Source organism: Falco biarmicus, chromosome 6 (genome assembly GCF_023638135.1).
Source record: "Falco biarmicus isolate bFalBia1 chromosome 6, bFalBia1.pri, whole genome shotgun sequence".
In the NCBI taxonomy this organism is placed as follows: domain Eukaryota; kingdom Metazoa; phylum Chordata; class Aves; order Falconiformes; family Falconidae; genus Falco; species Falco biarmicus.
This window is the reverse complement of record NC_079293.1, coordinates 86,081,318-86,106,124: the sequence shown is the minus strand read 5'-3', so window position 1 is coordinate 86,106,124 and position 24,807 is coordinate 86,081,318. Positions and strand designations below refer to the sequence as shown.

General features: G+C 36.4%; 1 protein-coding gene across 1 annotated transcript in view; it reads left to right on the top strand.

Moving 5' to 3' along the window:
- ADSS2 (adenylosuccinate synthase 2) overlaps positions 1 to 24,470 on the top strand; it is a 40,500-nt gene extending 16,030 nt beyond the window's left edge. The window contains exons 2-13 of the mRNA XM_056343373.1: positions 3,212 to 3,314; positions 5,799 to 5,867; positions 6,628 to 6,678; positions 8,875 to 8,941; positions 11,304 to 11,411; positions 11,707 to 11,788; positions 13,605 to 13,731; positions 16,448 to 16,602; positions 17,006 to 17,130; positions 18,177 to 18,274; positions 22,766 to 22,915; positions 23,693 to 24,470. Of these exons, the coding sequence (XP_056199348.1) occupies positions 3,212 to 3,314; positions 5,799 to 5,867; positions 6,628 to 6,678; positions 8,875 to 8,941; positions 11,304 to 11,411; positions 11,707 to 11,788; positions 13,605 to 13,731; positions 16,448 to 16,602; positions 17,006 to 17,130; positions 18,177 to 18,274; positions 22,766 to 22,915; positions 23,693 to 23,745 (1,188 nt within the window). The 3' untranslated portion in view covers positions 23,746 to 24,470. The remainder of the gene's footprint in view (positions 1 to 3,211; positions 3,315 to 5,798; positions 5,868 to 6,627; positions 6,679 to 8,874; positions 8,942 to 11,303; positions 11,412 to 11,706; positions 11,789 to 13,604; positions 13,732 to 16,447; positions 16,603 to 17,005; positions 17,131 to 18,176; positions 18,275 to 22,765; positions 22,916 to 23,692) is intronic.
- The last annotated feature ends 337 nt before the right edge of the window (positions 24,471 to 24,807 follow it).

Here is a 24,807-nt window from a genome sequence, read left to right as displayed (position 1 = left end):
CACTTGCACTTCTGCACTTGGGGTAGAGGTTACCTGTAAATCAACAGCAGAATTTTGAAAACTGAATTAGTGAGATGTTGTTGTTTTAATGCTGTCCTAAAATACAGTTTGAAATTAAAAATATTTTTCAGTTGACATCCAAAACAGGGGGTGGGGACTGACCTAACGTTCTACCAGACTACTTCTATCAGTAGCACTTTTGGGACTGAATCTTTTCATGTCATAGGCATCATAATAATAAAAACAACTAAATTCTGAGATTCAAATTTAGGCCTCATCTGTAAAGAAGCATTTGGAAACTTTGGTATTATTATGGCCCTAGAGTCTGTTCAGATGGTGATTCATCACATGTAATGTCAAGTTTTCTACTTCAGTCTCTAGCAAAATCCCTTGAAGTATAACTACTCACAGTAAACATGCAGAAGTATATTTAACTAGCTTGCTTCTAGATAAAGTATGAGCAGTGCTGTATGTGTAGTTCAAGGTTTAAAAGGTAAAATGCCATTTTCATTCTGTCAGCCACGGGGTATTTTTCAGTGAGCACAGAGCCAACACAACTCAGCAGTGCAAGGGGAAATCTTTGTGATTTGGTGACACCACCAAAAACCAGCAGCTATGTTCTCATGATTAACAGTGTGAGCGTGCATGCTGTACACCTTACTCAAGCAGATGCGACTGCTGAACTTCAGGTTAGCATGTCTGAACGGCACCAGTAGCTTGGCAGACTTTAAGAGACTAAGAATTTATTGTTAATCATGATTTAATGTCTACAGTGGCCAATTTTTCTTTCTCTTTATTTGATGTTCATGACACTAGAAAAAAAAATTAAATAAATTGAGAAGCAAAACAAGAAAGTAAATCATCCAGTTAGTAGAGGATTTGAAATGAATAGTCATGTACTAATCTTATTGTTGCTTATGGGTTAGTCCAGTTTGTTTATGCTGCAGTGGGAGAGTTTTGACTTGTCTTCCCATTTGTAAATTACTACTACCTCAGTACTTCACTGTTGTACTTAGACCTACTTACTGAATCTTAAAGCACTTCAGTGTTCATGTTTGTATAGACTGGTATTACCAGTGGATCTAACAGAAAGGAATGACTTGAAGGAATCTGATGAGGATGAAGGTAACTACCACTTTCAGCAGATGCACTTGCCTGTAAATGCTACTTTAGTACATAACTCTTCTTTCTTCCCCAAGAAAGGTTTTGCTTAGATTCTCAAACAGTGAATAGAAACCCAATGTCTTTTCTTACTAAAAAAAGCTTGTATGTATGTAACTTAGTAGTTCTTGGAATATTATCTAGTTGCAGAGTAACTTGCAGTAGCTCAGGACTGTCAGCATTGCATTTCAGAAATAGTTGTAAATGATCTACCTGGTAAAGTAGTTAACATCCTTTTAAATCAAAGATACAACTGTAGAGTTGGTAGATGGCTAAACAGTTGTTCTTAACAGCTGCTGTTGAGTAGGAGGGTTAGAGGGGAGGAGGAAGGTTATTCCTGAAGTATTATTTTCTTGAAAGAATAAACTTGAAAAGCTTGCTTTATTTATGCAATCAATATGTTTCATGTGTTGTGAATTGAAAATTTGGCATTCTCTGATTAAGTCAGATCGTTTTCAGTGAAAACCATCTGCATGCGGAAATTTTAAAACTTTTGTCAGGGTACTATTCAGTACATGGAAAGACTCTACATTGTATTACTAAATCAGTTAAGCTTTACTTCAATTTGGACATTTCCCTTGTGTGAAGGTTTATTAGTCTTCCCTCTGTTGCCAAAGGAGGTGGAATGGCTGTAAGTCCTCAAATAAATAATGCTGAAATCACAAGGATTTTCCTTGCTAACTTCACTGAGATTAGGCTTTTACCTGTGTTTTTGTATACTGGCACAAATGTTTGATATGTGTGAATATTCTTTATTTGTAATGTCAGATATGTGGCTGTATATATTGCATTCATGCTTGGTAAGTGTTGTAGAAGTGGTGAGCAGCTGTTGAGTCCCTTGCTTAGAAAAGATCTTTGTGCTACATTATTCTGAAATATTTCAGATTTGTAATTCCATAATTAGTATTTGATACAGGTTCTTTTTTCTTCTTCTGTTCATGTAGTGCCTTTCTTCCATTTGTCTTGTGCTGAAAGAAGGCTTAGATTAGAAGTCTTAAGGTTTTCCTTCTATGAAGCAGTTTGTTTGGTGCAAGGTGTCTGCGAAGGATGCTCCTGTAGTTATGACAAACAGAACCATATTTTATGTAACCTTGTCTTGCACAAATGCCTTGGTCACAAGAGAGTGTAAGCTTATTTTCAAAAGTACAACAAACGAGAATTGGGGATATTTGGTAACTATTTTGTAATCTTTTTAGCTTCGTAAGCCTATCTTGACCCTCTTTAGGACTTGGTCACAGGCTTCTTTTTGTATTTTGGACATATTTCACAGTTTAACAAATCTCTTAATACTCTCTTTGTGGTAATGAAAAAAGCTAGAAATGTGAAATGTTATTTTGATGTAAATAGTTTCTGGTAACTTATGAAAACCGGAATCATCTTAGTTCCCTCTAGATTCACTCTTTAACAGCATGTTTCAGATACAAATGACTTGCTATTACAGACCTTTCTTACTGCTGAGGAGGTATAGAATGAGCAAGTTAACTTTGCTGTTTATTGTTCATAGAAAACCACTCGAAAGGCTGAACCCAAAATTCAGAACAACAAACTTTCATGTTGCCAAACAGCTAGACTTATCTTTCCCAATAACTACATGGTTTTATATACTCAAGTTTAACTGGTGGGTGTTTTTTTTTTCTTTGCCAAGGTTGCAGTTCCACTTTGAATACTTACTCTCCATAACTGCAATAGGAAACTAGTAAAACTGATGATGGCTTTTAGAAATGTTTGTATGTTCTAGAATATTTATGCTCCTGTCTAGTAATTTTTAGAACATTTTAATCTTATTCCAAGTTTTTGTACCTTTGGTGAACCAAAATACTGTCCAAAGTCTATGTGACATACAGTACTGATGTTGAAATTGTTGGGTTTGACAAAACAAGTTTGGCTGATTTCCTGGGAGAAGGAGATCTCTGAAAGATCGTTCTTCAGCAACAGAAATCAAAGCTGCAGAACTGGAGCTGGAACCAGTTTATTCCATCTCTATACCGTGTGTTCATTTGTCCTTAGTATCAAAAACTATTAACTTTTTTTTTTCTCCCCACCCCCCCAGGGAGGCAATAATGCAGGGCATACAGTTGTTGTGGATTCTGTGGAGTATGACTTTCATCTTCTGCCAAGTGGGATCATCAATCCAAAAGTCACTGCATTCATTGGTAAGTGGGACATCTCTAAAAGATAGACAATACTGTAGTGACAGACTTCTGACATTGAAAAAACAAAATATATCTGAGGACATACAGGATCAGGATTTTTCTTCCTCAAATTCTCACAGGCCTGCACTGCTCTACTATCTTCTTACTGTTTTCTTAACTCAGTTGTGAAGTTTGTGTCATAAAGGTTTCTTTTATTGTCTTGGATAGTTCATCTTTGTTCTTACCTGTCCTATCAGTGCGAACAGCTAGCTGCTCAGCTTGTCTTCATTCTCCCAATCCCTCTTGTTTTTTCTACGGATCATTTCTTTTATTCTCAGAATGCCTCCTCTCTGTTATAATCTTCAGCCCTGCTAAGTAGCTACCAGTACTTTTTGAAACATATATTTTTCCTTCCTTTTCCATTGGATTGTGAAATGAATGCTGACTCCAAAAGACTTCTGCACTATACAGTTCTTACCAAGAAGTCCTCTCAGGAGAGTACATTAGGTGGTTTAGGGCAGTGGCAGTGCTATGTCAGGATCTGTGATTTGTTTACTTCCTGAAAGGGGGTTTAGATTGTCCTGTCTGTTGTCCCTACAAGCCTACTTACCCTCCTCCCTCTCTTGGAATCTTGTTTGCAATCTTATGTTTTTTTTCTTTGGATTGCTTCTGTGACCAGCCTACTTAATAATGCTGTGTAGCCCTGAAAATTTCCTTCTAAAAATGAAGGTAAATATAAAACATGTCCACACAGCGTTATAACTATGCATGTACTTGTGTGCTGTTCCACAAGCATGACCGACCGATCAGCACTTTTCATCCTGCTTTTCTGATACCCAGAACTCCTGCCCCTGACTTAGTGGGCTTCTCCAAATCAGGACTTCATTGCCCTGCTCTTCCCGTCACTTCTTCCTGGATATGTGACTGCTCTGAGCCTGTAGTCTTGCCTCTCAGCTTGGTTACATGTGCCAAGACAAGACAAATGGTCATTGACACGTTTACTAAGTGTAGCAGCTAAAGAGCTTGCTAGTTACTTGATTCATAAACAGTGCTTGCTGAATTCTTGGGTCCAGCTTGTAGTGACTCTATGCTTGCAGTCAGCATTAACTCTTTACTTGATGGAAATTGGTGGTTAATTGCCTCTTTTCTGCTGTTATGTTGTGTCTTAGAGTGGGATAGTTTGGGGTCAACTTGCCCTGCCTAATACTTCTACAGAAGTTGAGCCAGTGAGTGTGGGAATAGATTCCCTATGAAGAAGGGGAGGTTGGGATGTTAACTGCTTCTAGTTTTGAGGGCTGTGGCTAATACTACTTCTGTTCTCTCTTGATGTGTTAGTGTATTATGTTTCTTTAAAAGTTCATTGCTTAAAAACAGTAAAAAAGGATGCCCATTTGCCATGTTTTGTTTGGTGAACTCGGAACTGAGTAGGAAAGTTACCATCCTTTAAAAATACAGTGGGCAGGAGAGGGCTTTTTACAAATTCTCTTTCTCTGTAGCTGCCATCTCTTGGTCTTATCTGTTCTGAAGTTTGTTCTAGGTTCTTTTAGGTCTGCCTTGTGTTCAAAAACTTTTTTGGGAAAAAAATAATTATCTGGCTTAGGATTCTACTGAAAAGGTTTATAGATTGAGTGGGGTGAGGGGGTAGGCCAAGGGCAAAATGATTGGAGTGTTATGATAGATTATTACTATTGATTAGGACTGTACTGTGAAGGTTATAGTGAAGAAGTCTTTTGTATTTTGGTGTTTGGAATGCTTTTATTTATGTGAAATTAGGGGATATGCAAATAGTTCCAGATGTCAGGTCCCTCGATTCTTTAGCTAGATGTTATCATGCCAGTAGCTTTGGATGTACTGATTTACTGAGTTTGGTATGACCTTAAGATGGTTCAGTTTTGTGATACGAAACTGCTCCTTAGGTAACCAGTGATGCCAGTTAATTGCATGAGCTAGTAGTCATCTTCTGAGCAATGTGACAGCTGTAGGAAAGTGAGCTTGCTTTTGATAGAGCTTTCCCCCCCCCCCCTTTTTTTTTTTTGCTAGTCTCTTAACAAACTCAGCTCTATATACAGAATATTCTTGTCTATTTACAGCAGAAGAGTGCCTGAGGGGATGCTGGTGTTTATAACGATGATAGAAGTGTGCTATGCTTTTAAAAAACAATAGGGTTATTAAAATGAAGTACAAAGAGGGAAGTTAATTTTAAGCACCAGGAAGAGGAAGTTGCATTCCAGACTGTTCCACAGTGCTGTTACTGTTTGTGCTGATCTAAATGGAAAGTTTGTTGAGTTTAGTAAAAAGATTCAATGCATGTAGTTAGAAATACATACTTTAGGTGTAAATTAGTCTTTTACAGACAAATTCCTAAGAATAAAAATTGCAGTGTCTTTAAAGTTTAAAAATTTAAATAAAATATTCTGCATACAAAACAAGAAGTGTCTTTGAATTGTTTGGAATATTTTTTTCCATGCCTAACATAATTAACTTTTATGTAATGGTTTTCTTCAGGAAATGGCGTTGTAATTCATTTGCCAGGACTCTTTGAAGAAGCTGAAAAAAACTTAAAGAAAGGAAAAGGTGAGAAAATTTTAAGATACTACTCTTAAAATAGTTCGTGGCACCCACCTCAGAAGATTTAGATAGAGGATGCCTTTGTAGCAGTTACATACAATGTGTTTTTCCAGAAATCCATTTAGCTGCTGGTTTCTGACAGGAGTCTCACTAGAAGTCCCAGGGCCCTCATGGGAAGACAGACAAAAGGAGTCCCTACAGTTTCAGAAGACATGTTCTAAATATGAAGACAACATGTTCTAAATATGAATTATCTGCAGACATTTTTCTTTGCTTGAAGTAGTGAATTTAAGAAGTTAAACAATTTGTTGAAGTGTGTTATCTGCTCATAGTCGTCTCACCTCTTAGAATATTAGTGTACAGTTTGATATGCGTTAATGTAAACAAATGCTGTGGTAATCACTTCTTGATTCTGAACTCAGTTTTTGGATACTATCTGTTATGTCTGGCCATACTTGGCAGCAGTCTACTATAAGTGAGGTAAAGCAGTGGTCTAGGTTTTTAAAAACCCAAAAAGCTAGTAATTGATTGCTGGAATTGAGGAACTAGTAGAATAGCTAGAATTCTTCTTCAAAATAAGCCTGACTTTCTCAACTGTGTAGACTGATGCCAAGTTTTAATTATTGAAATCTACTTTTTTACCTCTGGCACATGATTGTTCAATCTTTAAATTGATTGAAGACTAAACATGAGAAGTATTTATTCTTTATACATCAGAAGACAAAAATGCTATATAGTACATAATTATTTCGTTTTGTCTTTTAAGGGCTAGAAGGCTGGGAAAAAAGACTAATAATTTCTGACAGGGCTCATATTGGTAAGTTCCTGTTTGTGGTTTAGTTTTTTGTTGTTTTTTTTTGTTGTTGTTAATCTTTTGTTTTCTCTGAACTTTCCATAGCAGTAAAAATTACAGGTTTTGGCCATGTCTGTATATAGACATGGACTTTTCTTTGGATTAAGTCTCTATATGCTGCTTTGGTTTATTGAAGATCCTAGAAAAAAAATCGTTCCCTGCTCAGGACCTTCCCAGGTTTCTATTCTAGGAACTCTTTAATCCTATTCCTTCAGCATACCCTAGTCAGGAAAGCAGGTTCACTTTCCAAGCCTAAGGTGAGAGGCGCAAAGCAGTCAAAAGCAGTCCAGAAGTTAATTAACTGAAGGATTCATTTCCCCCTTTGGTGTAAAAGTAGTGTTGTTTACAGCAACTTCTCTGCTGGGAAGCCATGTGATGGGGTGTGACTTAAACTAGCAGGCTCCCTACCCAGTAAATTGCCATGTACTCCAGGAAGGAGAATTCTTGAGAAGGGCTCCGTAAGGGTGGAGAGAACAGCGGCACTCTCCTGGGGAGCTCAGCAGTCAAGCGGTGATCCAGCCTATATGTTCCAGGCAACTCTGCAGTTCAGAGCCCCGAGTAAAATAGTGTTTAGAGTCCAAACCACCAACACAGAGCTTCAGAGGCTCTTCCTGTGTCACTTCTAGGACATATTTATTATGTAAATTCATCCTTTAAATTAGATCTGTAGATATTGTAACATAATGGTTACATAGCCCTTTTCCTAATACTTGCGGTTTATTGCTGCTGTGGTAGTCATTTCCTGAACATGCAGACTTTTAGACCTGTCAGATAAAAGCTTGCAACACAGGAAAAAAGAATTTGCTTTTGGTTTTGCTTCTTGGGTTTGGTTTTTTTTTTACCAATCTGGATTATGTTATTTCAGCATAAATACTTTTTTACTTTGGAGTAAGTGCTGAGTTTGAAATAGCTGAGTAACTGTTCTTAAGTTAACTGCAATCCTTTCTCTTAATAGAATCACAGTAGGTGAATTACTTGGAAATTACTGGGATTATTAGAAAAACTGTTCTGCGATGATTATATTGCAATGGCAATACTGTAAAGTTTTCATAACTGAACAGGTCCAGAGTAAGAAGGACCAGTTACTGTCACCCATAACCATTCAGCCTCTTAACAGAAATGAACCTTCAGAATGCTTTTGTTTAGAAAGCTTTGGTAACAGTCCGGAGATCTGTTGCCCTGATAAATATGCCTCTGCTAAAATGGGTATTGGCAGGCTGTGAATGATTAGTCTAACAAAAGATCAACCAAAAATGGGCTCAAGCTGCTGGGGGTAATCTAATCCTTTAAATTATGGGGATGTGTGGAAATAAACAGAAAAATAAATTGGTAAGGCAAACATGGAAAACCACTCTTGTTCTAGAGGGACTAGAGTACCTGTTAAATGAGTCTGTTTCTTGCAAGTTTTCAGTCTTTCCTGTGTGATGGATAGTTTAGTTGTTTAACTTTCAGAATGTAGTATTTAAGAAAAATAAGCTGGCTTCTGTTAACCTGCAAACTGTTGCCCCACTGTTTGTATTTGAGGAGTCTTGTCAGGTTTTTTAATTTTTTTTCTTTTATGTCAGACGAAGACTTGTTGCAAGGAATACTTTGAATAATCTTTGTCATTAATAGTATGTAATGCTTTAAAAAAAATAATTGATGCTTGTGAAGATGTTTTCTGTTTATGTAACAGACAATGGTGGCAGCTCTTATATTTCCAAATATATTTTAATTGATGTTGTCTAAAACATAAAATGGTTGAAGAAAGCTTGAGAATGTTTACTGAAAGTTCCCAGCTTAAAGCTCAGCATGTGACATTTTTTATTATAACCTGTTTTCCATGGTTTTTTCAACCACATGTTTTCTTTGTTGTCCTCTATACATTCTTTTGGGCCACTACAAAGCTGAAATGGCTTAGTTATTCTGTGGGAGGTACATACACAGTCTGCAAGTAGTCTACAAAATGATTAAAAAAAAGTCCCTGAAAAACATTAGATCTCTTCCCTGTGAAGAAAATGTAAAAGAGGAGAAAAAAGATGTCATTTTATTTGTTTCTCCAGTGTGTATATTTTTGTTTCCCACATTGATGAACAGGGCTAGAACTGATTTGAAGAAATTGTTACTGATATGGTAATTTGTATCTCACAAATTTTGTATTTGTTGTTTTTATTTTCATAGTATTTGATTTCCACCAGGCTGCTGATGGCATCCAAGAACAACAGAGGCAAGAACAAGCAGGAAAGAAGTAAGTAGTTTTATTTTGTCAAACATAGAATAGTTTATTACATAAAAACATATGACTTAATACATTAGATTTATGTTATTTGTCATCAAGTTTAAAAAAGTATTCTTTATCCTGATAACTCTTTAATGTGGAATATGCAGGGCTTATTTCCTAGACTTTTGTCCTCCAGTGGCTAGCAAAAGATTATATTCTTAATGAAAGGATTGTATCTTGATATTTTGCCTTATGAAAAGGTTCCTAGTTCTTAATTTGCTTTATAAAAAGGGTTCCTGCTTCCTAATGTTTTGTTTACTGGAAGTATTTTTTTCTGTAAAAATATATTTCTATTTACAAAGATTGAAGGACTTTTTGTTATCTCCAAGTGACTTAAAAGGTCTGATATGACTGGTTTGGTATCTCATGAGGCTTTGTTGTCAGAGGTGTATGTAAATGCTCACGTTGTCTACTACATGCTGCTGCTGACTTTCTGAAGCTTTTGAAACTTCTAGAAACTAGCTGCCTTGTTTCTAACTTGTGGTTTCCAAGTAGCTCACGGGTTCTTGGGGATGGGAAAGAAGCTGGCAGAATTAACTGTGACATATCTGCAGCTGGAAAGTAATGCAGCACTATAGACTTCTGAGATACCAGTAAACTCAGTCTCTCTTCTTGGAAGTTTGTCTGTGCAGATGAAAAGTAACTCAGTCTTCCTTACTGAGACCTGTAAAAGGTATCCATGGCAATAACCTTTGAAGAGGGTGTCTGATATTGGCATATCTTGCTTCACACAGGTTGCTACTGAGTGGTAATTTCTCAGTTATTCTTGCAGTGGGTCATTTTTGCATTTGACTGTCCTGTACCAGCTGTCTTGTTACCTGTTATTTCAGGTATTAAAAAGTAAACAGGAAGAATATACATCCATCCATATATATATAATATATATATTTGGAACAGTATACTTTTTTTTTTTGAGCCAGTGTATGTATATCAGCTATTCTTGAATGTTTATGGAGCGCAAGCTAAAACTGCTGTATGACAGTATCTGCAATTAAAAACACAGCTACTTTGAGAAGGAACCATGCTACTAGTTAGTATTAAAGATTGCAAAAGAAAACCCAATGAAGAAATAACCAGTTCTCTCCAATTAATTTGTTTTAAAGAAACCCAGAACACAAAATTGCAATCAAAACTAAAAAACTTAAGTCACTCTTAAAAGTGCTGTATTTCTTTCTGTGAGGTTCTTGAAATTTGGCCACGATCATACAGTTTTCAAGTTTGTTAAAACTGCTGATGGGTTGAAAGTACTAAGCTATCTATTTCTTCCTAAATTCTGAGGCTATTTAAGTGACTGTCTTGGGGGAAGTACTACAGACTGGCTGAGAACAGCCTGTCATAAACGTATTATCCAAAGACATGTCGCCTGTTTGTTTGGGGTGGGATGAGGAATTGAAATAGCCTGCTAGCATGCCTTAACTGGAGATTTGACTGCATAGCAAGTTTGGTATTAAAACTCTTCTGTGTTTAACAGTTCAAAGTTGATCGTTATAAATAGTAAGTTTATTTTTTATTTTAACTGAATGCTTTTATCTATTCAAATGTAGCTCAAAAACAGTCACAAGTAAGGCTCACGTAGCTTCCCTTGCAGAAAGGTTATAGAAAAGGTGATCTAATATGGTATATTATGCTTATACAGTTGTTGTAACTTCTATAAATACAGTCTTCTGACAGCTCAACTCTTTTTTGAATTGGCATGTCTTAATGAAACAAAATAAATGGAAACCAGTTCTTCACTAAAAACATTCTCTGTGGAGGGTATGAATTGTGGTGGAGGCTGGAGTCGGTTGTTTAAGCCACAGTGTCATGGTCTGGTTAAATGATAATATGTGATGCAAAGTTAATTAGAATGTCTTTCTTTTCGGACTGGAGGCAAACATCACTTCCTGAGATTACTCAGTATTGAATGTAATTGGAAGAATTTGGTTTTTTCCAATATTATTGTTTTGAATTTTGCTTTTTTAGGAAGGTGTTTAGTTAGTTTTAATTCATAATACTGAAGGATGCTGTCTTGGCATTCAGTTCCTTAAGTGTAGAAGTTGAGAATTGTATAGAAATAAATGTATGAGAGTTCACTAAAGTATGAGAAGTTACTGGTTTAAAAACAGAAGTATGTAGCAGATAAGTATATTAATGTCTATAAACAATAATGTTCTGAAACTGAGTCGCATAATAAAAGTATCTTGTGTTTTAAATGCTTAAAACAAGGCTCTAAATTAAAACAATGTTCTAAAATAACAGCATTTCATTTTATGCTAAGGATGTATTAGCTTTAAAGAAGAAACACCTTTGTTTTATATCAAGAATAACTGCTGTTGTTATCTCTTGAAAGTTTGGGAACTACCAAAAAAGGAATCGGTCCAGTATATTCTTCAAAAGCAGCTCGAAGTGGACTCAGAATGTGTGATCTTGTTTCTGATTTTGATGAATTTTCTGAGAGGTAATTTCTGGTTTTTAATGCACAGTTGTAAGCCTGGTTTTCGGTTTCTGGGTAGTACCCTGTGTAAGCAATTATATCTGGTTGCTGTTGCTTTTAAAATGAAAAAATATTTTAAAATAAAATAACTTTGTAATTAAATTATCTATTTCTAATTACTAGAATATTTTATTCTTTAAGAATGTTTAATTACCTGCATAGCTGGTAGCTTCTGCAGTTACATAGCTAGTAAAACCTGAGGTTGGTGGGGGCTTGAGGAGGAGAACAAAAACCTTAGTGAAGCATTTTTGCCTTCCAGGTTCAAAGTGTTAGCCAATCAGTACAAGGCGATATATCCTACCTTAGAGATAGATATTGAAGGGGAATTGAAAAAGCTCAAGGTAAGCCTGCTTCTGTCTGTTAAATGATATAATCACTGTGTGCTGCTACTGGTATATAAATCTCTTGGTGACTGATGCTCGTGCTTGTGTTAGGAGTTAAAACACAGTACATATCGTGGGAAATTGGTATGGATCACTTTTAAAGAGTCTACTCGCATCCTTAAAGGCACTTTTGACCCCACTTTATGCAGCATTTCAAAACTTTGTTTCAAGAGAAATATTGTAAACTTTAAGGAACAGGCTTGTAAGGGGAGAATTGTATTTGACTTCTGCTTGCTCAAATGTACCAGCTAGAAATAAAGAACTTGAAATTGTAATTGGGGAAGGTGATTTTCATTGTAAAGCAGAATATTCATTCCTTGTGTCAAAACTTAAGAACTGAAGTAAATTATTAATCTAAGTAATAAGCCTTAAAGGAAAGAAACCCCACTGTCTAACAACATAGAAAAATGTAAGTTGATAGCAGCAGAACTAATGAAGCCTGATTGCCAGCAATCACAATAGTCTTGTGATTAATTATGAATTCTGGTTTGATGTTTTCCCTGCAATTGGGACAGTTGTGAGATTTCTTAGTATTAATTCTCTAATGCCTAGTAGTGTAGTTTTTGCAGTGCACCAAGGTTCTTACTTGAAGAAAACTGTCAGGTGTCCTACCTCTACCCAGCTTTTTTGTTCATGCATTTTATAGTAACTTAACTGTAGGAGATATATATTTTTTTTTCTTACTGCTTAGAAAACTTCAACCAAATCTGACAGATTTTTTTTAAAACCATTGAGGTATGTGTGGAACACGGGAGGGTGTGCAGTTACATGTTTAGTTCTTTCAGAAAATCAGGCCAAAGAAATAATCCTTCTTGTATCTTTAGTTGCCACTAAATTCAATTTACCAGCTCTGGAATGGAGTATGTGGGTGTTCTTAACACTTCTGATTGTCTTACTTTAAATAATATCTGTTACACGTTGAGTTGTAGTATTTTTATCAACACATAGACCGAAAAATCAGTTACAGTTGAGGGTTTTATAATGCTTTATATTTTACTTAATACACATTAGGATTACACAATATCTGAAACTCATTGTTAGGTTGGAAACAACATTTATTTGTAGCTTGAGGAGAATTACTTGTATGTAGTGTTTGTTTTATGCTAATGCACCTGATTAAATTCTGAAAGACAAAGCATTATATTTAATGTGAAGTGAATCATTAGAATAAGAACTTCCATATGTTCTCACGGGGAAAAAAAGCTGTGTACCAAGTGTTAATCTGAACATTACTGGCTTCTCACATCCAGCTGCTTGGCGGCACTCAGGTGCTTGGCCCTTAATTCCACTAAGTAACTTTTTACTTCTACTTACAAACATACCTGTGTATATATCACAGGTTAATGCTTGCTTTACAATTGTGTGCATTTGTTGGCTTCAGATGGCCAGGAGTAGAACTCCCCACATGCTCATTTTGGGGAAGAAATTTTGAACATTTGGAAATTAAATACTGAATACAGTAAAGTATTGTGATTATACTCAAGCATGAATATTTCTAAAGCATTTGAGAAGTCTGGGTTTTATTTCTTTATTCTTTTTCCCCCCTTTTTTCCTCTTTTTTCTTTCTTTCCTCATAGGAAGACCATACATGTCTAATGTTCTTCCTTCCTTCCCTTGTTTGCATATTATGGCATATTTAGCGTTTTTTTTGTGTTTGCTTTTCCTTTTCAAAAGGAATGAGAATATTGTTGTGAGGGAGCACTAGCACTTGTGTACTGTGACTGGCTTTATCATAATGGAATTATACTATACAATAGTCTTTTGTATTGTTCAGGGCTGCATGGAAAAAATAAAACCAATGGTAAGGGATGGTGTTTATTTCATGTATGAAGCTTTACACGGACCACCAAAGAAGATCTTAGTAGAAGGTGCAAATGCAGCACTGCTGGACATAGATTTTGGTATGTATAACCTTTTTGAGACACATATCACTATATACTTATGTTGTGAAAGAGGAACACTAAACAGACTTCTGTGCTAACTGTTCCAGTGGCAGAAATGTTTTGTGTTTTGGAAGAACAGTGCTCTCTATGACTAGCAAATAATTGCAGGAGGGGGAAGTTTATAATTACATTCTTTTGAAAAGCTTTAGACTCTGCTAAGATTAATTATTTGAATGACAGTATGGATCAGGTGACTATTCTTCAGTAGTGTGTAGTTTTACTTCAACGTCTATAAATTGCATATGAAATAACTCTGTCGTATGTATGTCTACGGAGAGCTTTCAGAGGCAAGGTAGATATGCAAAAATACTTGTTGACTTTCTGAGAGTCAGCTTGCCTTCCCCTCCCCCCCCCCCCAACCCTTTATATAACACTTAGTTTTCCATTGTTTCCTGATGGAAGATGCTGGTGATTGGGATCTCCATCAATTTGAAATTATAAATGGTGCACTTATTCTTAAAACACTGTAATTTTGCTAATAAAGTCAGTAGATCTCTGATAGAAGCAGCTTTTTAAATGAGATTATTTTATTGTAAATTGTTATACCTATGTATAGGCATAAGTGACCTATATGATTGGCTTCTGCATTTTGTCACGTTTTTCTTCAGTCTCACTAGCCTTGTAAGTGCATCATTTTTGGTGTTGGAAAGATGCTTAAGCCTGAAATTGAAGCCTGTAATGACTAATGTCAAACAAACATAAAATTGGCACGTGCTTTGCTCTCAACTGATGAGTTCTGATATTGGGGCATTTTCAAACATGCTGAGTTTGAAAACCTCTTCTTTTAAGAGGAAGGTGCGTCTTGAGACTATCATCACTGTAAGTGTAAGCACCAAATTCTCCTGTAATAATCTGAATATTGGAAGAAACTTCCATTTTCAACAAGTTAAAAAAAAAAAAAAAAAAAAAAAAGAAAGGAAAGAAGTCTCCAGATATGCTTGTTATAGGGAAATGTTTGATGCAAAACTGAGATATTTGCAGAAGACCTTAAGGGGGGTTGTTTTTTGTAAGTAGGGAGGATTTTGGGTTTCATAAAGTACAGGAAATGCAAACAGTCTGGAACTCCTCAGGTACATCTATAATATGTACAGTTTTCTCCTGCCTTTGCTGTGAGACCCAGAGAGAGAGAGAGTATCTGCTCTCCTTAGGTAGATACCATCGGTGGATTGGACACTTGGGTTAACAACAAACGAGGTGTGGTAAAAAAGATTTGACAGTGGTTATTGGGCAATTTTTTGTGCCTTTGTGCACAGAAGTCTTCATACAGCGGTGTGAGTTTTATCAGTGTGTGTCTGTGGGCAGTGAGGACGGTAAATCCCCAGCCTTGCAGTCCATCCCGCTTTTCTAGAGTGTGTAATGAAGCTGGCCTGTGTGTATGTCGGGGGGGGTGGGGGTGCAGGTATGTGGTCTTTTTAAATACTGAGTGAGGATAAACCAGTATCAATATACCAGGCTGGGAGGTGAAAATGAGTAAAAATTGTTTCATTGACTCTGTGAAATCAGTGAGCTGTATTTACCTGTCAGCAAAGAAAAGCTCAACTACTGTGTCCTAAGAAAGATAAAGACTAATTAGTGCTTGCAGAGTGCTGTTATGTGTCACCTGTAAGCCCATGTCTTTCTCTTGGGAAATGTGAGTTAAGCAAAAGAAGCTAAAGATACCTGAAGCTGGTCTGCAAAACCTCACCAAACTGTGAAGGATTTTGACTTTCAAAAGTTGTCTGTATTGTTTTCAGTTCCATTTCTCTTGGTTGTTCCTCTCTTACCCATCTGACCCTTATACCGAAAGGGGAAGGGGGGGAAGTCTGAAGCATAGGTAAAAGTCTGTCACTTAATGTAGTTACTCTGTGGCTGAATTTGTTCAGAATACAAATCAACTAAGGACTAGCATGCTCAGTTTCATCTACTGTTTTGTTTGTGTTTTGTTTTTTTTTTTTAAGTAAAAGTATAAACCTAAGGATTTTGAGATGTTTAACTATTTTATCTTTGCTGTCCAGGATGCTTTTTAGATGAGGGCTGAATATTTAACTAGACAAGAACTCTCACCACTAACGAACTAGGCTATATTCCAGGAGTCTTTTTATTCTTTAATTTTCTTTGATTGTGGAAATAATTTTTTTATCTGATTATGTAAGCAAAATAATTATTTTCCAGAATTCTACATTTCTTTGCAGTTTCTTATCTTTATAATGTGCTGCCCAGTATGTAGAGCTTGTATTTTATTTTTTCTCCCAAAATAAGAAATGCTAATCCTGTATTTTCCAACTTTTTGATACCATTTTTTTAAGAGTTTCCCTTAAAATTTTCACATTGTTCTATTAGTGAATATATTTTACATAAGATAGCAAGGCATGGTTTTCTGGTGTCTTATTCCAATTTTTGACTTATGGTCATTCAGCATTGTTATGTACTCAACTTCTGCCTCTGTACCAGTTGAAGTAAGCAGTAACTTTTTTACCTTTTTCAATAAAGAAGGATCAGACTATGTACATACAAAGCTACAAGCTCATTAAATATGTTCTTGACCTCAAAATACATTTATTGTGGTTTTTTTTTGTTTTTTAGTGTTGTAAAACCTAGGTAAGTGCAATGCAAGTACTGTTCCTCACCAGGTTAGATATTTTTTTAAGTAGTTTACAACCAGTGTTTTATTATTTAAACCCAATTTTTTCAATAGGCACATATCCTTTTGTGACTTCATCAAACTGCACAGTTGGAGGTGTGTGTACGGGTCTGGGCATGCCACCACAGAATGTTGGGGAGGTGTATGGAGTTGTGAAAGCATATACAACAAGAGTTGGAATTGGTGCCTTTCCTACGGAACAAAATAACGTGAGTATCATCAGCCCTAGATGTGACCTGTAACTGCGCGAAATAACTCGGTGTGTCTGTCTACTGTTAAATCAGCGTTACTGGTTAAATGCAAGTAGATGACAGTGTGTTTGGATGTTTCGTTCTTCTGGTTCTAGACTGAGCTTAAATGACTGCCAAATCTGGCAGTTTCTCAGACCTTCCTATGGAATAGAAGGCTAGAGCAGGAGCAAAGTTTGAGGGATTTGCTCTTGATTTAGAAATGGTGTTTTGTATTTCTGTTTTCATCCCAATGGGCAACTTTGTGAAAAACTGGTAATTTTAAGGTTATTTACGATACTGTAAAATGTTATTAGGTGTACAGCTGCATCATGTATTGCAAATAATAAAAAAAGGCTTATGTAATTGTATTACTCTTTGTTAGGAAATTGGAGAATTGCTGCAAACGAGAGGTAAAGAGTTTGGTGTTACTACTGGTAGAAAGAGAAGATGTGGCTGGCTGGACCTTGTGTTACTCCGATATGCTTACATGATTAATGGATTTACTGCGTGAGTTATTTTGACAGCTTGCTGGCAACTTGACGTAAAATCATGAAATGCTACAGAGTGCTGTAAATTGTACATATACTCATTAGTAACATTCAGACTATTAGTACTGATTTGTTGATTGTTTTGGAATTTTGATAAATTAGCTGTCCCTTATTTTTCCTAGTATTAAGTGGTTTTATATTTGACACTTCGATACTCATAAATTTTTCTGTCTTTTACTTGTAGCGCATTGTTATTTCTCATTTAAAAATCATCTAAGAAGCACTTACATATCTTAGTACTTGATGCTTCAAGCTACCCCAACAACTGCTATCCCACCAAACCTCAACCAAATCAAATGCATTAAAAGGGTCTTAAGACCTGATACAGTTTGAGGGGTTTTATTCTGTTAGTTTTAGTACAGATGGGAGCCCATCAGTATCTTCAGCAGCATCTGTAAATGTAGAAAATTTGGATATGGCTTTGGGATTTTAATTAAAATGAAAATAGGTGTCTGAAAAAAAGCTGGTATAAAATTTCTAGTAGATCAAACTGTATATACATGCCTGACTTAAATTTTCTTGTTTTTCTTGTCGCTTGTGTTTTTTATTTAAAATAGGATGCAGCCAGGTATTTACAGAGCCAGTGTTTGATTATTTTGCTGCCTTCAGTGGCAGAGGACAGGAACAGACAGCAACAGACATCATGCTATGAAACAGTCTCAAATGTATGGCCATAAAGTATCTTGGCAGCACCCTGACCAATTAAAATTCTAACACTTAAAGCTATAGACCAGTCACTTTAATTGGATAATACATGTTCTTTGGATTTTGTCATTTTATTATAGTACTAGATCTTAAGGATGGAACAAAAAGGCTGGTTTAAGGTTTTTTTTTTGTTTTTTTGTTTTTAAAGTCACACCAGATAAATAGATTGGTGCCATATGAGCTATTTCTCTAAGGAAAGACAATTAATTGCAATATGCAGGAATCAATTTTCCTTTTGGTGTTTTTACAGATTGATGAGAGTTGTTGAACTTGTTTAACCAAAGTAATGTTTTTTTATAGATTGGCGCTTACCAAATTGGATATCTTGGATGTATTTCCAGAAATAAAAGTTGGTGTTGCATACAAACTAGATGGTGAAATCATACCTCATTTTCCTGGTAAGACTGCTTGTTTAACAATTCCAGATTTTCGTGAAATGTAATCTGATACCAAAATGCATTTGACCTGTAAGATTTATGACAGGAATGTGTCACTTCAGCATCAAGCCATTAATGTCTTCCCAGGTGCACCAGAGGCACCCTGTACCACACCTGTACCTGCACCCTAAAGACACCTGTACAAAGCATTGTCATTTGTCTACTGGAAAAATGCACAATGCTATATAAAGCTTCTTAAATGTGGATGTTGTTCGTGCTTTATCCCTTTCCTTTAATACATACTGCATTACCTTCAAGCTAAATTGGAAGCTTGTTTCACACTAAAAACCCAGTCTTTTATTCCCACTACTGTATTCATGCCCTCTTCTAGCAGGACAAGTCTCCATTTAAGCGTGCAGTGAACCACACGAGAGAATGGATACCCTTAAAAAGCCAGGTTTTTCCCTCCTTGTATTATTTTCCTAACAGTTCAGTTCCCTGAACAGAGCACAGAGCAGCCAAAAACCTGTTAGACCTACACAATGGAAAAGAGGGAAAAGGGGGGGTGAGGGGAGGGAATGAGCAATTAGTTTAGGTGAAAGCAAAACTGTTTTCTAATGTAGGACCATCATACGTCCTCTTAGCATGATAGAAACTATAGCTCGTTTTAGTGGTAAGTTTTATCTGAAAAATGTACCTGCGTGTTAAACTATTCAGATACACAAAACATTTTTTCCATCTTTTTTCAGTTTGCTACAGTAGAAATACTTCAGAAAAAGGAAGAATATTAACCAGTACTAAAGATCAGGATTTCTAATTTTTCTAATGTGCACATGGATACCTGTTTCCATTCTAATTACTACCTCAGGGTTTGATGCTGGTCGCAGGTTACAATTTTCCATATGATATCATCAGCTGAGAACTTTTTGTGGTTGAGGAGATCAACTGTAGTAATCAGATGCAACTCACAGCAGGATTTATGTAGTATAAAGATTTAATTGTGGGTGAAGAAATAAGTGATGATCTGCCAGTAGTCCCTGAAAATAGCACATAGCTGTTAGAGAAATTCATAAGGCATTAACAAAAAAAAATCTTCTGTTTCTCCATGTGCTTGGGGGAGTTCTCTAAAGTTTGTCCTTCAATATCTTCCAACAAAAGTGCCAGTGACAGTCTGAATGCGTACCGAATGACATGGCATGCACTTTTATTCAAGTTTGTGCCAAACCAGGGAATGCTTTTCCCTTTAGAAGGCTCAGATATTCCCTGATTGATGCCCTTCTCAAAATATTAAGGACATTTGTGTGTATGTCAGATGGCTTCTGAACATAATGTGATTATTCAAGATTGCACCTTGAACTGAGAGCTACTCAAATGCTTTATCTGTAGCCCTGTCATCTAACCTGGGGGCTATTTGGACTGTGGTGCTCAAGGCAGGAGGACCTTCTTTGGCAGTCCATCACTAAAGATGACAAAAACAGGTGGCCGTGTTTTCCAGTATTTAAGACCTCAGTGATTACTTCCTTCCTGGCCCCTCATTCATTGTGTCTCTCAGATGGGACCAGAATGTTGTTGTTAGAACTCCTGCGGGCAGGCTTTGCTCCCTGTATATGCCCAGGTGACAGGTAGCTGACCTTTGGTCACAGCAGCGCAACGTGGCTCACCTGCTGGACTGTATTTTTCTTTACTGTATGAACAATTAAGAATTCTAGTAGAAATTTAGTAGAAACTGGTGTCTTTGCTATTGACATGCTGTCTTCCTTAAGTGTCAGGAAGGAGTTTGAGCTGAACTTCTGGTAAGCTGGAAGATGTTGTCTCTCTCAGTGCCTCTGTGTTCCACACCTCTCTCCCTGCTATACTCCTCAACATTTGGCAGGATTTTCAGCACATATGCTTCAGGTTACTTATACCCCTACCCCGGCATAAAAAACCAAAAGGTAACTCTTCCCACTTTGTGTTTTGCAGACCCTTAGATTATTTCCGCTGTCTACATCTCTGCATTCTGTGCACTTGAATAATTTGTTTGTTTGTTTGTTTTAAACTTGCCACTTCGACATTTTGAATTTAATTTAGAAGAGATCTAGTCTGGCAGTCTCTCGCTGGCAGGGTATTTCTTTCTCTCTCCCTTCCCTTCTCTTGGAGATGTTAGTGATTTATCCTTGTGAAATGACTGTCTCTAAATTAGAAACACACACAGTGCCCACCATCTTGGGGAAAAAAGTGCCAAATTTCATATATTGTTCCTTTTTCCACCTGGATCAGAGAATCATACGAGTCTCAGGTTTTTTTAGCTTAGATTTCTGTGGGCATTTCTTCATCTCCTGTTAAAGAAGAACTGAAAATGTCTTGTAAATTTATAGCGGACTTCAGTTGGTAATATTGAGGCTGTAGTCTTGCTGTGGAGCTGGCCAATATCTCCGTTTCTGTTTAGTCCTAGGAGTTTATGAAAGAAAGATAGAACTCCCTGCTGGCTCTGAGCTTATCAGTTTAAAAGGAATGTGAAAGCCATGGTCTAGTCCTACTAATGTCCTCTGTCCAAGTTCAGGCATCAGTTGATCTCAGCACAGACAGACACTCAGGAGACTTTGAAAACAGATCCTTAGGAAATGGGGAGATTATTTTGGAGAAGCTTTACTTCATGCTTGCTTGTTGTTTTTTTTGTTGGTTGTTTTGTTGGTTTTTTTTGTTTTTTTTTTTATCTTGTGCTCTTTCCCTGGCCTTCTACTCTAGAACAAGAAGCTAGGCCCCGCTGTGCTTGATGCACCTTTGGTCTGACCTATATGACTTTTTATGTTCAGTTTCTGGAAGTTGCTGGAAGATCTTTCTCTTACAATGCTATCAAGATCCCAAATTTCAGCTATTCTTTTTCAGCTGGAAGTAACGTCACATTTTTCCCTCTCCAAATTATAGCACCAGACTATCAGATACCATTATATCTGTTTTCTCCATTATCTTAATTCAGCTGTTAATAAGGAATATTGCAGAAAGCCTAAAAGATAAATCATTGGTGCCTGCATGTGTTACTACACTGAACTCAGTTTATGGCTTGTCTTTACCACACAGCACCTATTATCACACCTGCTGGAGTAAAATGAGAGAATAATTTGAAACATCAAGAAATGTATCCCTTCTTTTTCTTCCTTTTCTTCCTTCTTACTTTTTGGAAAGTAAAGAATTGAACTAATACAGAGTAATGGAAGATTGCAGACAAACTTAGACCATTCAATTCTAAGTGCTTTCAGTTTTCTCCCACCTAGCCTTATCAGAGAGGCTTCAAAGTAAAAATCCCTGTGGACCTCCAAGATTAGATGTTAAATCACATTCCCTCTTCAGAAAGAGGGAGGCTGGCATCGTACTCTAGACCATCTGTGCTTTAGTCTGTGATTAGTTTGTGGTTTTGTCCTTTGAATATAGCTATTCTATTTTGGAGGTCATCCGGACAGCAGACAACACTTAGTTGTTGCTGATGATGACATTAAAGAAAATGCTTATCCTTAGCCTCTGCAACCCAACATCCTTAATGTGCCTGTCTGTCTGTCCTGATTAAAATAAGTATTGATTCAGGATCATTTGCCTTAACCTGTGAACATCTCAGTCCAAAAATTCTGCGTTTCTTTGCTGTTGCAGGCTTTGAAGCCATAGTCCGCTTTCACCCTCACTCAAAATGCCTAGTTCATAAAGGCTGTCCTTATGACATTGCTGCTGTTGAACTCTCACCTGCACCAGGAAAAATTATGCAGTATGCTGAGCCTGAATTTGTTTGCTACACACACGTTGGAAGGGGATTAGCTGTGGTTTTGTATTCGCACCTCTACTGTGCTTCTTGCACCTAAACCCTTCTCCTGGGTTGACTAGTGGTCTTTACAGGAGTGACTTGTTATGTAGGCTCCGTGTCTCAGATCATTAATTACACTGCCTTTGGCAGAACCCCGTCTTTTTCAGGAAGGCAAGGATGCCTGACACAACAAAAAAAATTGGTTTTTTCAATGTATTTTGACCATTGTCAGGCTTTTGTTTTGCTGCCCAGTGTTGTTCCAAGACTAATGTTCAGATAATTACTAGAATGGTTCAATTCCAGAGCAGTGTGCCTAGCACCTTTCCCAGTACTTGGAATCATCACAGGATTCAGAGTTAATGGATGGACAGCATTGTAGCAAGGTACTAAATGAAGGAAAAAATGGAATATACTTACTGCTTCTATTCTGGGAAATAATTGAAACAGTTACTGAATTTTGCTTTCAGATCATCAAATTGCCTCATGAAGGGGGAGCTGGATCTTGGTATTTGTTCAGGGGAAAAGAAAAAAAAAAATCAACATTTTGGGGAATTACTTTTCCTGAAAAGTGTTCTGGACTGAAAATATTGTGGTTTAAGCTGCTGGTTTCAGTGCTGGCATAATCTTACGAGTAAACCTCTTTGTATAAGGAAAGAATAAAACACTTTACGGTTGTGTGTTTGGTGGTAGAGAATATATAAACTTTGTGGATGTAATATTTGCGTTCCTGTTTTTCTCAGCTAACCAGGAGGTCTTAAATAAAGTAGAGGTTCAGTATGAGACACTCCCAGGATGGGATACGGACATATCAAATGCAAGGACGTTTAATGAGCTGCCTGTAAATGCACAAAATTATGTTCGCTTTATAGAGATGGAGTTGGGTGTTCCTGGTAAGTAAACCAGATTTTTTTTGTCATTGTTTTGTTTTGTTCCTGCTCCATGAAACCTGTCTTGCACTGTATCTTAATGATACTCTCAATGAATCTCAAAATACTTAAAACTTGTTTGTCACTGTGTTTATTCTGATGTACCTAGTGATATTTGTAACTACTGTTTTACTTTTTATCTATCTATTTAGCAATTGAATTGAAAATTTTCATGTTTTAATATTGCATTCTTTCTTTGGCTTATAGTATAGTTATTGTTCAGCTGAGATTTTTATAACTTTCTTAATTGTTTTTCAGATTGGTTATAATAGGGGTTTAAGTCTGCTGTCATTATATTATAACCCATTCCAGTGCGACTGCTGGTCTATTAATGTGATTAAATATTTGTGACAGTGAGAGGTCCTGAACTAACAAATTTCTCTTATGCTTCCTAATAAAGACGATCCTGTGATTCCATCCAAAGCTAGGAGTTAAGAGATGATAGGGATCTTCACTTTTCTGATAGTTTCTATGTATCTTTTTTTTCCTACGATCTGGAAAACTGATTTATTTATTATGGCAGCTTCAGGGCTGTTTCTGCTTTTCAAAGTTACCAATGCTTTCTTACTCTGAGAGTAACAGACAGTTATAATTTCTTAATGTACTAATAGTATATGCTGTGGTTTTCTTCAGACTGTGGTACTTAAGATCTTAAGCACTTAAGTTTATATCTGATCTTAAGATACGATCTGATCTTGCTTTGTATTACTTATAATAAAAGTTTGCTTTTCTCTCCTGCAGTTAAATGGATTGGAGTAGGGAAATCCAGGGAATCAATGATCCAGCTGTTTTAAAGATTTCAGATGCATGGAAGAAAGCACACTCCTCAAAAGACTGTTCATTCTTAAATGCATTAGTAGCCCGCAAAGCAAAGATGTTGGAAAGATAGATTTTTGCATGGAAAGAAATGCTAGAGTTGATACCCCCAAATCAGTTGCTACTCCTGAAAGACTTTAACATGAACCTCTATCAATTCTTGTTCAACTGCAATTTCCAGGACACTTGTCGTTGTTGTTCAAGGTGCCATCAGATTTTTTTTTTTCTTTACATAATATTTACTTCATAATGTAATTCCTGTTTGAAAATCTAAGGTAGCATTACTTTCATGACTGTTTGTCTTTGTTATCCTCTCTCTGCTTTTGGCGGTGTTACTTCCCTGAAATTTTAGACAGTAAAAATAATGCAGTTTTGCACAGATAGTTTTACATCCTCATTATTTGTATTCCTAAAGCTGTTGTATTCTTAATGGCTGCTCTTGTGAGTGATTAAAGAGGGGGGATTCTGATTTTATAATGCTATAAATGCTGTCTAAATTATTGTGTGATCTGTTTTTTAAAAAAAGATGTGATGCCAAGTTGTTAAGAATGTCCAGGTTTTTTTAGCTGTATAACACAGAAAACTTACTCTTTGTAACTCACAGAGGACACTCAAGCGTTTACCAGGAAGTGTGCGCAGAAAGTTAGAAAATTGATTGTAAAAAGTTCCATTTGCGATTATTAAAGAACCGTTCTGATTTTGAGTTAAAGGTTTTATAATGTTACTTTTTTTTTTTTTCCTGGTGTTTTAAAAACCCTGTACTTCTCTGCTTCCAAGGCGCATATCTCAAACTGTTTCTCTAATTAAATGAGGTTATATTTATATTTGGTAAGAAATCTAACATTTTGATGCCCTTTTAAATTCCTTTCTGCATAGCAAATAGAAGGTCTTCCTTTGCAAAAGAGGCAAAGCACAGACACTTCCATAATTATAAATTAAGGATGCTTTAGAAATAACATTTAAAGTATTCAACGTATTTGATTTAGATCTAGGGAAAATAACAAGTATTCACCTCAAGACATCTGACATATTTTGCCTTA